The sequence below is a fragment of the Labrus bergylta genome, chromosome 5 (genome assembly GCF_963930695.1).
Source record: "Labrus bergylta chromosome 5, fLabBer1.1, whole genome shotgun sequence".
Classification (NCBI taxonomy): Eukaryota; Metazoa; Chordata; class Actinopteri; order Labriformes; family Labridae; genus Labrus; species Labrus bergylta.
In genome coordinates, this window is record NC_089199.1 from 14,951,013 (window position 1) to 14,963,983 (window position 12,971).

General features: G+C 38.1%; 2 protein-coding genes across 2 annotated transcripts; one reads left to right on the forward strand and one right to left on the reverse strand.

The window, feature by feature from the left end:
- Nucleotides 1-5,079: 5,079 nt before the first annotated feature.
- Nucleotides 5,080-9,436, forward strand: tac3b (tachykinin precursor 3b). The gene is made up of 7 exons (XM_065954959.1): nt 5,080-5,388; nt 6,795-6,912; nt 7,024-7,135; nt 7,226-7,255; nt 7,917-7,961; nt 8,798-8,867; nt 8,955-9,436. Exons 2-6 carry the CDS (start codon nt 6,799-6,801, stop codon nt 8,863-8,865), a joined length of 369 nt encoding a protein of 122 aa, XP_065811031.1. The 5' UTR covers nt 5,080-5,388; nt 6,795-6,798; the 3' UTR covers nt 8,866-8,867; nt 8,955-9,436.
- Nucleotides 9,437-11,208: 1,772 nt separating this feature from the next.
- Nucleotides 11,209-12,508, reverse strand: LOC109993788 (glycoprotein-N-acetylgalactosamine 3-beta-galactosyltransferase 1-B-like). The gene is made up of 2 exons (XM_065955095.1): nt 11,858-12,508; nt 11,209-11,496 (listed from the first exon to the last, which is right to left on the reverse strand). Exons 1-2 carry the CDS (start codon nt 12,506-12,508, stop codon nt 11,209-11,211), a joined length of 939 nt encoding a protein of 312 aa, XP_065811167.1.
- Between the last annotated feature and the right edge of the window lie 463 nt (nt 12,509-12,971).

Genomic DNA, 12,971 nt, shown 5'->3' on the forward strand with positions numbered 1-12,971 from the left:
TTCACTTTATTATAGGTACAAGGTTTGTTGAAATGTATTTAGCAAACTACCACAATAACATGATCTTCTTAAGGAAAGTTATGAACATCAAGGATTGGACAGCAGCATCATCATTTAACAAAGAGGGAATACATTTGGATACAGGTTACATGTTGGCAAATAATGACACTTCACAGTCCCTGCAGTGGTCTACAAAATCAAAGGTAGAGCAAGAGAAAAATTATATTAAGATGTTTGGTGTAAAAATGTAAGGTGCTGTAACAAGCCTGGGCTTGTGGACTCCAATGGCTTCCTCAGGGGGTCATTCAAGAAAGGATGGAGTGTCTTGCCACCTGTGTTGTTAGTAACGTGTTACTGTAACACCATGGCCCATGACTATTTCGGGCAACTAGTGATGTATCAAGTTACTTTCCAGATTCAATTACTGACATTTAAAAGCACACATCACTTGTTACTCTATGTGAAATAGCAGACAACAACACAAGATTAAGGTTAATTGACATCGATTCGGCGGGCGAGGTTAAGCTAACCTCAGCAAGGTAGAATCCTGGGAGAAAGAGCGTCGCACACAATAAAACAAACACAGGCAGGTTATCATCCAGCCATGAGCTTTCTGATCCCAGAAATACCGACATTATTGTGCTTGCTTGAGTTAAATGACATGAGTATAGTAGTGTCGTTTATATGCAGGAAGGAAAATTTCTCTCACAAGAAAGAAGCACCGATCTAAACAACACCACAACTTGTTGTCAGAGAGCATGGCACTGCAGACACCGTTAGACCAAGGAGACACTCCATACAAACAGGCAGCTTGATTTAAAACCTGCTCCACAATCTGAAGGCCAGACTAGCTGACTGATAGACAGATGTTGTTAGAAACAGCTTCATATCAACTTTTGAGCCTATTTAATAAAAAACATACATAATGAAAATAACTACAGTGTTATTTGAAATGTGTGAGTAATCACAGTACGATTCTGCGACAGCAACACTAAATAATGTGAACACTAATAAGAGAACTGAGAGAAAAAAGTGACACTTAAGTTACTTTCCCAAGTAGCTAGTTACTAACTCAGTTGTTGATGGTAGTAAGTAGTAACTATAGTAATTTATTTTCAGTAACGTGCCCAACACTGCTCCTGCATAATGTCCAGTTTACTGCCATTGCAGGAATTTGGATTTTGAGCTATTCCACATCTGTACATCTCACAGGATGTCACTGTAGCCACTCCATTTCCTGCTCTACCTCTGTCCTGAATCAAGTCTTTGACTTGACCAGAATACCCTAATTGTTTTCCATATAATTGAGGTCCTGAGAGTTCTGTCTGAAGTTATTCCTTTCTCCTACAGTATTTGTCCTGCATTCATACACGATGATAAGATAATAATTAAATTTGATTCCTTGTATTATACGATCTTGGGTTTTCTTCTTCCAAAATGAGACCAGAAATAGAGAACACGATCAATCTGTCACTTTCACTATTCTCTTTATCTTTGGGTTTTCACAGAGGGGAGATACTGGACCTAAAGTAGGCAGCTCCAATGGTCTGACTTATTGAGCAATCTGAAAAGTCAAAAACACAGCAGATACGTGATTCATAAGGTAGGAATGTTAATCAGAGCACTGTCTGCATAGTTATTTTTCTGCAGGGAAATTAATAGAATTGACGGACAGGAAAAACCTCTAGAGTCCTATCAAAAACCCTCAAAACTTGCTAATGCAAGCTGATTCCCTTGCTCTTCACATGGCTGTGATTTGATTGACTAAGCTAAGCTCATTTATGGACAGTCACTTACAATGCAATTCATGATCACACTGTTACTCCCATGCCAATTATCAAGTTTGGATCATATATATATATATTTATATCAGAGATGAAACCATTCTTCAAATCAAATGAGTAACTGGATTTCTAAAATGCGGCGAGGGAAATTATCTGCCAACATCTGGGAGAGAGAGAGAGAGGGCACGACGCACCACGTACTTTGTCGATTAGAGCGTCTTAACAGAAACCGTCTGTGCCTTTAATGCAATGTTTCGACGATCACCGGAGGCTGGAACTTTCAGCATTATTTTCCGCTTTTTCCTGTGTTTTTTTGGATTAGGATATATCAGTCTGAATGGGAAAAGTTTTTACAGCTGTGAAATCAGACGTGACTCTCTCAGCAGAAGCAGCAAGATTTTCCATTGATGACATCACAAAGGGAAGTAACCCCTCCCTCAGATTTCAACCGTAAACATGGTGTAAGACAGCCCTAGCCATATTGCTTTCCAGAGGGGGACGTGGTCTGTATGCTGTCTGTCAGACCAGAATGACAGCATCCTGATGATGCTTCAGCAAGCAGTTTGTCATGTTATTCAAGGGAGGTACTAGAGGATAAACCTCTAATGAGTAGGAACTCATTTAATCTTTATTACCGAGGAAGTCCTTGAGATCTCCGAGATAAAACAGAAAAGACAGACAACACTGACACCTACCAAAAGACGAAAACTACAGCATACTGCTCTCTCTCAGGTGTGACAAAGTGGGTGAGACCCTTCTCCCTTTCCCACCTGTTGTCCCTTCGTTCACATATCACATGACAGTTCTCTCCACATGTTAACATTTGTTCATTTTGCTATATTTAATTTTATATTAATAACTTTGCCACACTCATTGTGCTGGGTTTGTTTGCGTTAGCATTGTTTCCCTTTATTTAAGTTGCATGATTGTATTGCTACAATGAAACACGAGCTGTCCTGCCCTTAAACCTGACTCTTCATCTGTTAGATTGCTGGCCTCTATACCAGAAATTCTTCAGTTGACTGGTAAACTAAGTTTTAATTGTTTCGGCAACAATAAACAGTTCCTAAAATGGGTAGTTATAGACTTCTATTGATTGAAATCTAAAAACAAAGGATATTTTTTGTGCCAATGTTTTTTGTTTTATTTCATCTGATTTTATGAAAAGTTGTTTAGCAAGACCTGAAGCAGAGTTGAAAAAAGGGAGGCTTGATTTGCTTCCAGAATTCATGAGGATTATTGAGAATTTCTGCCAGTTTTTAGGTAGTAGTTCTGATTAAGACTAAATCAATTTCATTATTTTTTAAAGAACATGTCTGCAGCCATAACTCATCTGAACCAAATTACTCGTCTCACTTTTTCAGTTGAAGCTTGTTACATACTGCTGTAAAGACATTGTGTAATGCACGACTCACTCAAATTAACACCAGATGTATCCTGTCAAAAGTGACGCAAGGTGTTTGTCAACGAGCAAAAAACCCAACCAACTTGTGAGGTGTTAATAAAGTGCGATTGATTCAATTACCTGGTGCAAACACCCATTAACATGTATTCTCATACACACACACACACGCACGCACGCACGCACGCACGCACGCACACACGCGCGCACGCACACACACACACACACACACACACACACACACACACACACACACACACACACACACACTCCATTAAGTTCTTGATTTTACTTATGATTAATATTTGAGGTACCTAAGCCCAACACTTACATAATATCTTACCAAGTTTTGAATGCTTGGGAAAATTCCGGTTTTATATTTATTTCTCCCTACTTCATTCCTGAGGAAATCATTTTTTAATAATAACTAACGCCCAAACTGCTTTTTTTCAGACTGATTTCAGAGAAGTTACATACAAAGGCAGGCAGAGAAGAACTTCAACCTTATCCCACAAGTTGAAGTTTTCTTCAACCAATGAAGACTTTATACGGATATATGTCTGTCACAGTGTGAGTTGTTGATTGAATTATGTTTCAAAAAATGCAGATATGGACGTACATTTGGGTTCTTTGTAAACTCTTTAAAGCTCATTAACTGTGCAGCAGTAATAGTATTTTCTCAGAGTGCAAAGTCAAATCTTGCCTTGAACAATAGAAAAATTGAAGTGCAAGTAATTCTACAGCAGTTCAGTAATAAATGCATGTTAGTTGACTAATCTGAGAATGAACATTGCATATGTGAAGTCAAACGAGGAAGAACGTCCATATTTTATAAAATATTTGTTTCTCAATTAACCCAAAGCTTCAATCCAATCAGGAACTCTGATATTACCCATCATTTTATTCTTTTAAAACTAGATTGGCTAGTGGTTAGGTTGGCTATGTTCAGTGGCTATGGCCCACCAAGTGGGTGGCCCGGGTTCAAGTCCGACCTGTGCCTCCTTTCTAGCATGTCATTACCCACTCTCTCTCCGATTAACCTATCCACTGCCCTATCAAATAAAGTCAAATAGCCGCCCCCAGCCTTCCCAAAAAAAAGAAAATGAGCCAAAAAAGTAAAAGTATGCTCCTCTCTATGTGCCAATACAAGGGATGTGACAGAAATGCTCTCTTTTTTCCTTCTGATTCACATTAAAGGGGACATTTACGTGATGAAATAGAAGGAACCGCGCTTAACAGAATAGGAAGAACAATGTCGCCATGCATGCTGCGTAGGCGGGTTGTTTTGTGAAACCCAGAGTGCTTGGCTGTCCTTTTGACCTTGTAAATTTCAGGTAGGTGTAATGAAAGTTTTGAGTTTTTGTCAGTGGAAAGGAAGGTCAGTTGAAGGGCTTCCGCTTATCATCTGAGGGCTCATTGATTTAGAGAGTGTGGGAGTTATTTGGCTTTCTGCTCTTACACATCAACTAATTACAGTAGAAAGAGATGTGATATCCGCTAGTAGGGCGTATACACAGTTTCAACCCTTAATCCTCTCATACAGGCACATGATACATTCAATTTATCTCTAAAACACACAGCCTTATTGTTGTTATGTTTTGTAAGTAATAATAAACCAAACATATAATAACTTTAAAAAAAATCTATATTACAACTGCCAGTGTGAGAATGTTTTATTCATTCATTATCACTGCTTTCCATGCTGTGTGAAAATGAAACCTTTTTTCCCTCATTTTTACTTTTCCAAGTGTAAAACATTCTTACATCAACACATTACATGTTAGATGAACTATATCTCTCAACTTGGGAAAAAAGGCATTTTCATCTTGACTTGATAGAAGCAGAGAATAGTCAACAGAATACTCCTATCATTTATAAAATTAACAAGGACAAGAGAACAGACGATTTTTCCCCCTATACTAGTTTGTCATGACATGATGGCATCCAAAAATCCAGCGATGACTTTCTCAGTTATTCATAAAGACTGGATCATGCTGTGTGTGTGTGTGTGTGTGTGTGTGTGTGTATGTGTGTGCAGGGGGTTTGGGTGGTGGGTGGAGCCCTAAGTTGATTACAAATGACCTCCGGGACTATAATAACTGGGGTACGGACGCCTGAGCAGAAAGACGCATTTTGAGGTGGCACCAAGTAAACTGTAGAACAGATCACTGTATTTTACCTTTGGATCCTATCTGTTAACAGGTAAGCCTTTAATGTTCTTTAACATTAATGTATCTTTAATGTCTAATGCACAGAAGAGATAAAGATATGGTTCTAGCTTATTTTACAACAAAATGCTTTCTATTTTCCTTATTTCCTTTTATACTGAATGGATAATTGAATATAGTGATAGATTTAGGGCGTTGTCTTCAATATCCACTGAAAAGTGTTCTGCAGTACTGATCATGTGATTATGATTACGAGACTGTCTTTACTATGTTTTGTTTGAGATTACAGCCTCTATTGTCATGTCAAGAGAATGCTGTGACAAGGTGGAGTCATTTTATTACTTAATGACACTTAATCTTATCAGGTCCTCATTTCCCAGCAGTCATTTTGCTTATAGATAGCTAAGAGCATGCTAAAGATAATATTAACATTACAGGGAACAAGGAAATCGAACTCTTCATACAGTACACCTGCTTAGTGCCCCATGATGTATAAATACAGGATATATCATACAATCCTCATCCTGTTACCATAAAGAAATTATCAAATCACTGTGAGCATATAATATAAGTTAAACAGTTGACTTTTTGAAATTACTGTTGCTTCTTTCCTTATTTTAGATCACACCCAATGATCTCACACATGGTTTCCGTAGAAAGTGAATTTCAGAGCATCTGATTTTCTTCTCTGCAATGCAATATCTCTCAACATATGTGCCTGATGTTCCCTTGCGGTGTGTTGCCTCATTGTCAATATAGTTTACTGGTACATTTTATAGGAAAGTGTATGTGAAATTTTCTTCTTCAAAATACCAATTTAACTCAGAGGGATGTAACCACAAGGTGCGGGAGGTAAAGCTATATAAACATAAGTTACTGAAATTGTAATATACTATATGATATCCCAAAAATGTATATATCAAAAAGTTCCTCAATATGGCATGGATTACGTGCAACATAGACACTGTTGTTGCATTGGCTGCCATAATATTAATTATAGAATTGTCAGGATAGTCATATAATGCTCAATACTGACTAATATAAAGATGGTCAGAAGACAGAAAGAGAAATGTATGTCAAGAATAAGCTGTGTTTGATGGAAGGGATGACATGAAATACATTTAAACTGATTGCACTGAATATAAATGATCAGTTAGTGTTGGGAGTGAGCAGAGGCCTTTTAAACACTTAAGAGGAAATCAGAATCAGAATATATAGGATACAATGATTGGTCAGAGACAAAGAAATAAGTTTGATGACAATAGATAAGTCTCTAGTCTCCTGCTGTGTTCTCATATTATCCCACTCAGACATGCTACGGAAAAAAAATACTAACGGGCTCACAGGAGAAACTCAGGGTGAAGTCAGAGTAAAAAAATGTGTACACTCAGCCTGGTAATGTTCAGGCTTGATCTGTTCTAAATCTGGTTTACATTTCAGGGTAATGGAGAGAAGTTCAAACTGCAGCACTCTTGCTTCACTGATTGCTTTAGTCATCCTCGTCATAATGCCTGCGAGGACTTGGTGCAAGGAAGAAACCTACAAATCACTGACCGAGGTAAGACTAGCCACAAGAGGGCCGATTTTAAAATCCACCTGATAGCCGAAAGCTAGATACACAATTTCTTCCCAAGTCAGACAAGTGATCATTTGTTGTTTTGTCTTTCAGAGAAAACCAGAGTGCTGCGTTGGTGAAGCTACAGAGCTGAAGAGGTTTGATGACATCGACTATGACAGCTTTGTGAGTCTAATGGGGAGGAGAAGTGCAGCTCAGCAGAACAGTGAGTTGTCTTTTAAGCAAATAACCCATCCTCAATCAGTTTCTCTGATATTAGAACGCTTTTCATCTGACCTCACAACTCTTTTTGCAGGTGACAGAAACATCCAGAATACAAGAAAAAGTAAGAACCTAAACTCAATAACTTCAAAGTATGCAGCATACAGGTCCTGTTTGTACATAAGTGTGATTCGGGCCTATGTCTGTGAGAGGCATGTCCCTAATACAATAACAGATCGTAAACACGAATTTCCCCTCGGGGATTAATAAAGTATATCAAATCAAAAAATCAAAATCAAAATTTTTGTAAACATGAAACAAGATTTTTGGTGAAAGGCCAATTTCATTGTGACCTCACATCTATTTCACTGGCAGACATGAAATCATTTTTATGTTTTCATCCCTGATTCAATCTCATCCCTCAGATAATTGTTAGTTTTCTGTTTAATGGTAATATTTACCCATACTCCACCACCTGTTCCCTTCTGCTGTCATAAAAAGAGTCCTCTGACAATCACATGCATTACAGAGAGACAGACAAAGAGTCATTCTCAGATTAACGTCGGCCTCAGTATGTCAATGTTTTCCATTATGCTGTCTTTCAGATATTTGCAATGTACAAATGTGATCCCCATCACTGACATGGTTACACTGGTGCATGGGAAAACCTAAAGGCTGTAAAGTGTGATTTGTCTTCTTGTCAGTGGTTCTTGAACCTCACAGCATTTCAAGTCGTATAAGAACCTGACATACCTTTATAATAATGTTGTGTTCTCTTCTTACAGAAAATATGGATCACATCCTGGCTGATCTGTTGGGCCAGAAAAAAAGTGAGTGACTTCAGCCACACTGCTAGAAATACATTGAGCAAGTCATGCAATGTCCTGAAGGTTCACTTTTTTTTCTATTTTAGTCTACCGTGTAGCTACAAGAAATAATGTTTTTAGATAATGGTGCAGACTTTTTTTATTATTTACAAAAAATTAAACCTATTAGCATTGATCACAACTTGTTTACCTCACAATAAAATATGAGCCTTGTTTTCAAATACAGTCTTAATATAGTAAGGTTGTAGATTCACTAGCTTTTTCAACAACAAGAAAAAAATACCTATGCATAAGCAATTCTGCACAATCATCACTTATTGGCCTCCATACATGTGTGGCCAATGACACCAAGGGGATAAAGCTTGTGTTAAAATGAGGTTGAACCTCGTGCTGGCTTTTAACCGTGGATGTGGAGTTGACCTGCTTTCAGTTAGACATGGGGGCCAAACAGCGGCTCTTAGTTTGTACTAGCGTAACGTAGCTTGCAGTGTAGGTACAGGAAGTAAATGCACATTTACTGTAGGAAGTTTGCGCTTCTGGGGGGCGATGAGCCAAGGAGGTGGGGCCCAATTTGAATGTTGTGTTTACCAAAAGGTGGTAGGTGAGGAAGTAGTAGATACGTTGTATCAACTTGTGGATTTTGGATAAAAGCTGCTAATACACTCAAGTAAATTTACTGGACATTTTTTACACTTCATTCATATAACCATTTTTATCAACATTCATGTGCTTAAGTATAACTGAACTTAACAAGATAATATAAGATAACCATCTATAATCATGTCCTGGACTGTTAACCTTGGGTGATTAAGCAGCTGTTTTCTCTTGGTATCCAACAGGAATCCCTTTCCCATGTGCAGAGGAATATCTACATAAGAAAGGTCCATTCATCAACGAGGGGAGGTAGAGGTAGGAAACATTAGCCTGCATCCCCCATTATTGTAAATCTTGTCATCATTATTATTTTTGACATATTTTCCTGTTCTCTCTACTTAGATTTCAACAAATTCTGTAGTGGAGACGACAGGCCTGCACAACCAAGACAATTTGTAAAACATCCTCAAAGTTTTCCTAACTATTGTATCAACAGAGAAACATGTCTTTTTAACCACAGAGTTAAAAAAAAAAAAAAAACATATTAAATCATGCATGACTGCTTTTACACTGTCTCTATATATAATCATCTGATGTTATAATCCAAAGTGTTGTAAACAAATTAAAGAACAACAAAAATGTACAATAAAATATGCATTATTAATAGAGATTAGGGTACCATTCATTCCATCCAAAAATGTTGATGCACACACTAAATCATGTGTGCTGGCCTACACACAAACTAATTTACACTCTCAAAGGTATTGACCAGACTAAAAATGATTTCCCCCTTTCCCTTTAGTTGGTTTCATCCAAACATTTATGAGATTGGTTGAAAACAGTGTGTTCTCGTGGAATCAGACAATAAACTGTGAATAATGGTGGACGAGGCCTGAGTGACGTCATCCATTGGTAACTGGTGAATTCTTCACAGCAAGTGGTATTGAGGCATTTGCTCAAATTTAAATCATAATCAATAGACTTTAAAAGGAAGAATGTGCAACTTTTTGATCCAGTAGATGTCGCCCTTGAGCACCAGCATGAAACCAAAACAAACTGCTGTTTGGCGACACATCCGCCACACTGAATCCCCCGCTCTCCTACAGTTTCTGAAAAAACGACATTATCAGAAAAAAATATTATTTACTTTATTAACCCTTGTGCCCTCCTTGAACATTTTTTGGTGGTTTGAGTTTTTTTTCTGCAATTTTTTTGGCTGTGATCACAAATTAGTAGAGGTAGGTGGTTTTGGAAGATTGGATTTTTAACGAACTGTAATAACAACATGTTCCCGTGATTTTTTTTTAAAACACATACAATAGAATCCCCTTTGACCAATATTAGGCAGAAACACATTTTCATCTCCCTTGAAATAAAGGTTAATGAAGGTGATTTTAAATTCTTTCCCCATTTCATTTTGTGCATGCGCAAGCCGGGGAAACATGGAACATTTGTTTTTGAAGTGACAACAAACCAAAGGTGCAGTTAAATCCCCTCCATGTAAATTAAGGGAACATGAACTCATGTCCCTTTGCCCAACAACAACATAATCAACTTTGAATTTCAGCAAACCGAATGGCAAAAGTGCAAAAATCTAAATAATGCTGCTTAGAGCAGAAGTATGCAGGTACAGTGCATACCAAGCGGAGTAACATAATTTTACAATTCTATAATTCTCCCCCTCTCTCAAGTCTGTGAATTTCGATGTCTGTTTTTTTATTGTTCTTACTTTTTTCTTCTTCTCTTCCTAATAAATCGATCGATAAATTGTGCAAATTGTGTCAGTGCAAGTATGGAAGTCAAGACCTTTGGACGAGCACAGTTGAAGAGAGCTCAGCACAGACATGCACACGAACAATAGTTTTACCCCAAACAGGAAGACATGATAGGAACAACAATGTACATTGATATTGATTTGGCATAAACCACCCCTCTTGTTCGGAATGAAAATGATTTCCAAATGGGCCGAATCAGACCAGTCTCTTCCAACTGACGTTTTTACATGACACAAATTTATTCTGATCAGGCTTTTATTCTGATTATTTGTGTCCATGTAAGCATAACTAGTGTATGTATTCATTTTATTTTAAGTATTCTGAAAAGTGTCACTCTCATTAGGTCAAAGTGCAAAGTCATACTCTAGCAGATGGCTCATATTGTGATTTTAGAACAAAAAACTTAAAAGGTCATCTGATGCAAGGCGTTGAACTGAACTGGTTCCTGTTCTGTGGGAGCAAGATAATTATCTTGTGCTCACATATCAGCTGGTTTGCACAATGTAACTATCTTTTCATCACAAGATACTTACTTTTCCACAATATCCAATATAATATCGTGTGCACAAGATAAAATAAATGTTCTTTAAGGAACTTCAGGGTTAACTTAAGCTGTGGTGCTTTTTTTTCTTTTTCAACCCACTAGTTTTGGATAATCAATGCAAACTAGTTAGGTCTCATAGGCCTCTGAGGCACATAGTTATCTATTTTTGAAATGACGTGGAAAAAACATTTTGCAGGAATTTTGCTATCACAGTTTATCTAAGTAGGAGTGCTTCAGCTGAGGGATCTACTGCCAGCACAGGTGTATGTGGGGACATTTTTAGAATCAAAAATGAACTGAATGATAAGTTTCCTCAACACACTCCACCATAATGTTTTTAGCCTGATGTGGCAGCAGGGGGGTCTTCACCAGCTACTTGAACTCTGAAGGGATTATCTGAGTCTTCTCCTTTTCTGTCCTCCTGAGAAGCTGCCATAGTTTGTCCTTCTGTAGCAGCTTGAGCACGTAACTTCTCAACATTGTTGCCGATATATTGAGCAGGGGGCTGGTAACGGTAACTGTATCCAAAGGCACGCAGGTGATAGGTGTAGTACTCCATTAAATACATTTGTGAAGCACCAACATAGTGGAATGACACTGAAAGGTCCGAGCAGCAGTTTGGACCCTGAGGGTGGAAAAAACAGAACATGACGTTATGCTACAAAGTACAGACTTCAAAGGGTCACATTTTATTTCACTCCCTAAGGGTTTGAATAATTATCACAGTTTCATGCCTATGAGAGAGTACATAACATAAAGCAAATAGTATCCAGTAGCAGCAGCAGCAGTGTTTCATTATAGTTAACCTTTCACTGTGGTTTAGATTGTGACTAAATTAAGAAGACTAACAAAAAGCTTGAAAAAAAATAAAGTTTTGTAAATTTGAGCTAACAAAAAGCAAACATTATCTGATGAATATATTTACAATATTGCTTGATACCAGTTAAGGGCCTCATCAAAAAAAACATGATGTTAACTGAACTTGCCTCTGAGATGGGGTGGTAGCAGTAGCTCCAATACCAGAAGCTCTTTGGGAACTTATGTGTTAGGTGCTGCTCAGGGACAAATGGATGAAATGTCTCCCTTTGCATACTGTCTCTGGAGTCCCCAGCCAACACCCCAACTTTCTCCATGCACCGTCCCATTTCAAGATCCTCTGTAGAGGAAGCGTGAGTGCACACATTGGTTTTAAATCCTCCTACAAATCTTCGCAGAGCTTCTTTGCTCAACACATAGCCTGCCCCACCACTCATGTAGCCCTGCTTTACGTAGGGCTTAAATCTTCGGCCAAAGTAAACTGGTTCCTCGGGTGTGTGGTTGGCGAGAACTAAACGCAGGTTATCTACAATAACATAGGTGTCGTCATCTGCCTTGAGGAACCAATCTGCCTCGTTGATGTGATGCTCGTAGACATAATGGAATGCCTTGATTGTTTTCCAGTACAACTGATCCCGACCCTCCTTCATGCCTAAGCCCACTGTGGGAAAGTCGGGGTCGTCCACAGAGCTCATGAAAATCACAATATTACAGTGGCGACTCCAAGTAGACTTCACATGGCGAGTCTTCTTCTCCAGGTTGTTTGGTCCAGTCATCACCCAGCAAAGAATACGGACCTTTTTGTACAGCTCATCAGCCATGCGGCCGTCCTCTCCTGGTTAGGAAATACAAACATGAATATTCCCATTAAATTCTAAGCATCAAAAACACTGATGTTGAAAAACTGATGTTAATCATTATGTTTTATAAAATGTACGAGTCAGAGGTGCTGCTTCAAATTGGAACTAATTTCCGAGGAGATAATCATCAAAGGTAGAGTTGTAGAAAATTCAGATAAACCAGTTAATGTCCAAGTTGGAATTTTATGATATTTTTCACAGCACTCATTGTACCATCTGAACTAAGAGTTAAGGGGTGACGCTACAGTGCCAGTTTTTCTCTAATGACTATTTATTTGCTGTTGGTCATAAGGGTGGGTAGGTTTTTATTTTCACCCAAAACCTTAAATAAATAAAAATTCTCATCCTCATAATTATTCATACACACAAAAGTCTGGAGTCTTGCAACATATGTTTAGAAATTATTATAATAATCAATTGCTTT

Bases quoted from the DNA above. Each gene is read 5' to 3' on its own strand.
- tac3b (XM_065954959.1), top strand. From the start codon at position 6,799: ATGGAGAGAAGTTCAAACTGCAGCACTCTTGCTTCACTGATTGCTTTA. The intron at 6,913-7,023 runs GTAAGACTAGCC...TTTGTCTTTCAG, and splicing joins CCTACAAATCACTGACCGAG to AGAAAACCAGAGTGCTGCGT. The intron at 7,962-8,797 runs GTGAGTGACTTC...GGTATCCAACAG, and splicing joins TCTGTTGGGCCAGAAAAAAA to GAATCCCTTTCCCATGTGCA.
- LOC109993788 (XM_065955095.1), bottom strand. From the start codon at position 12,508: ATGGCTGATGAGCTGTACAAAAAGGTCCGTATTCTTTGCTGGGTGATG. The intron at 11,497-11,857 runs GCAAGTTCAGTT...TTCCACCCTCAG, and splicing joins GCTACCACCCCATCTCAGAG to GGTCCAAACTGCTGCTCGGA.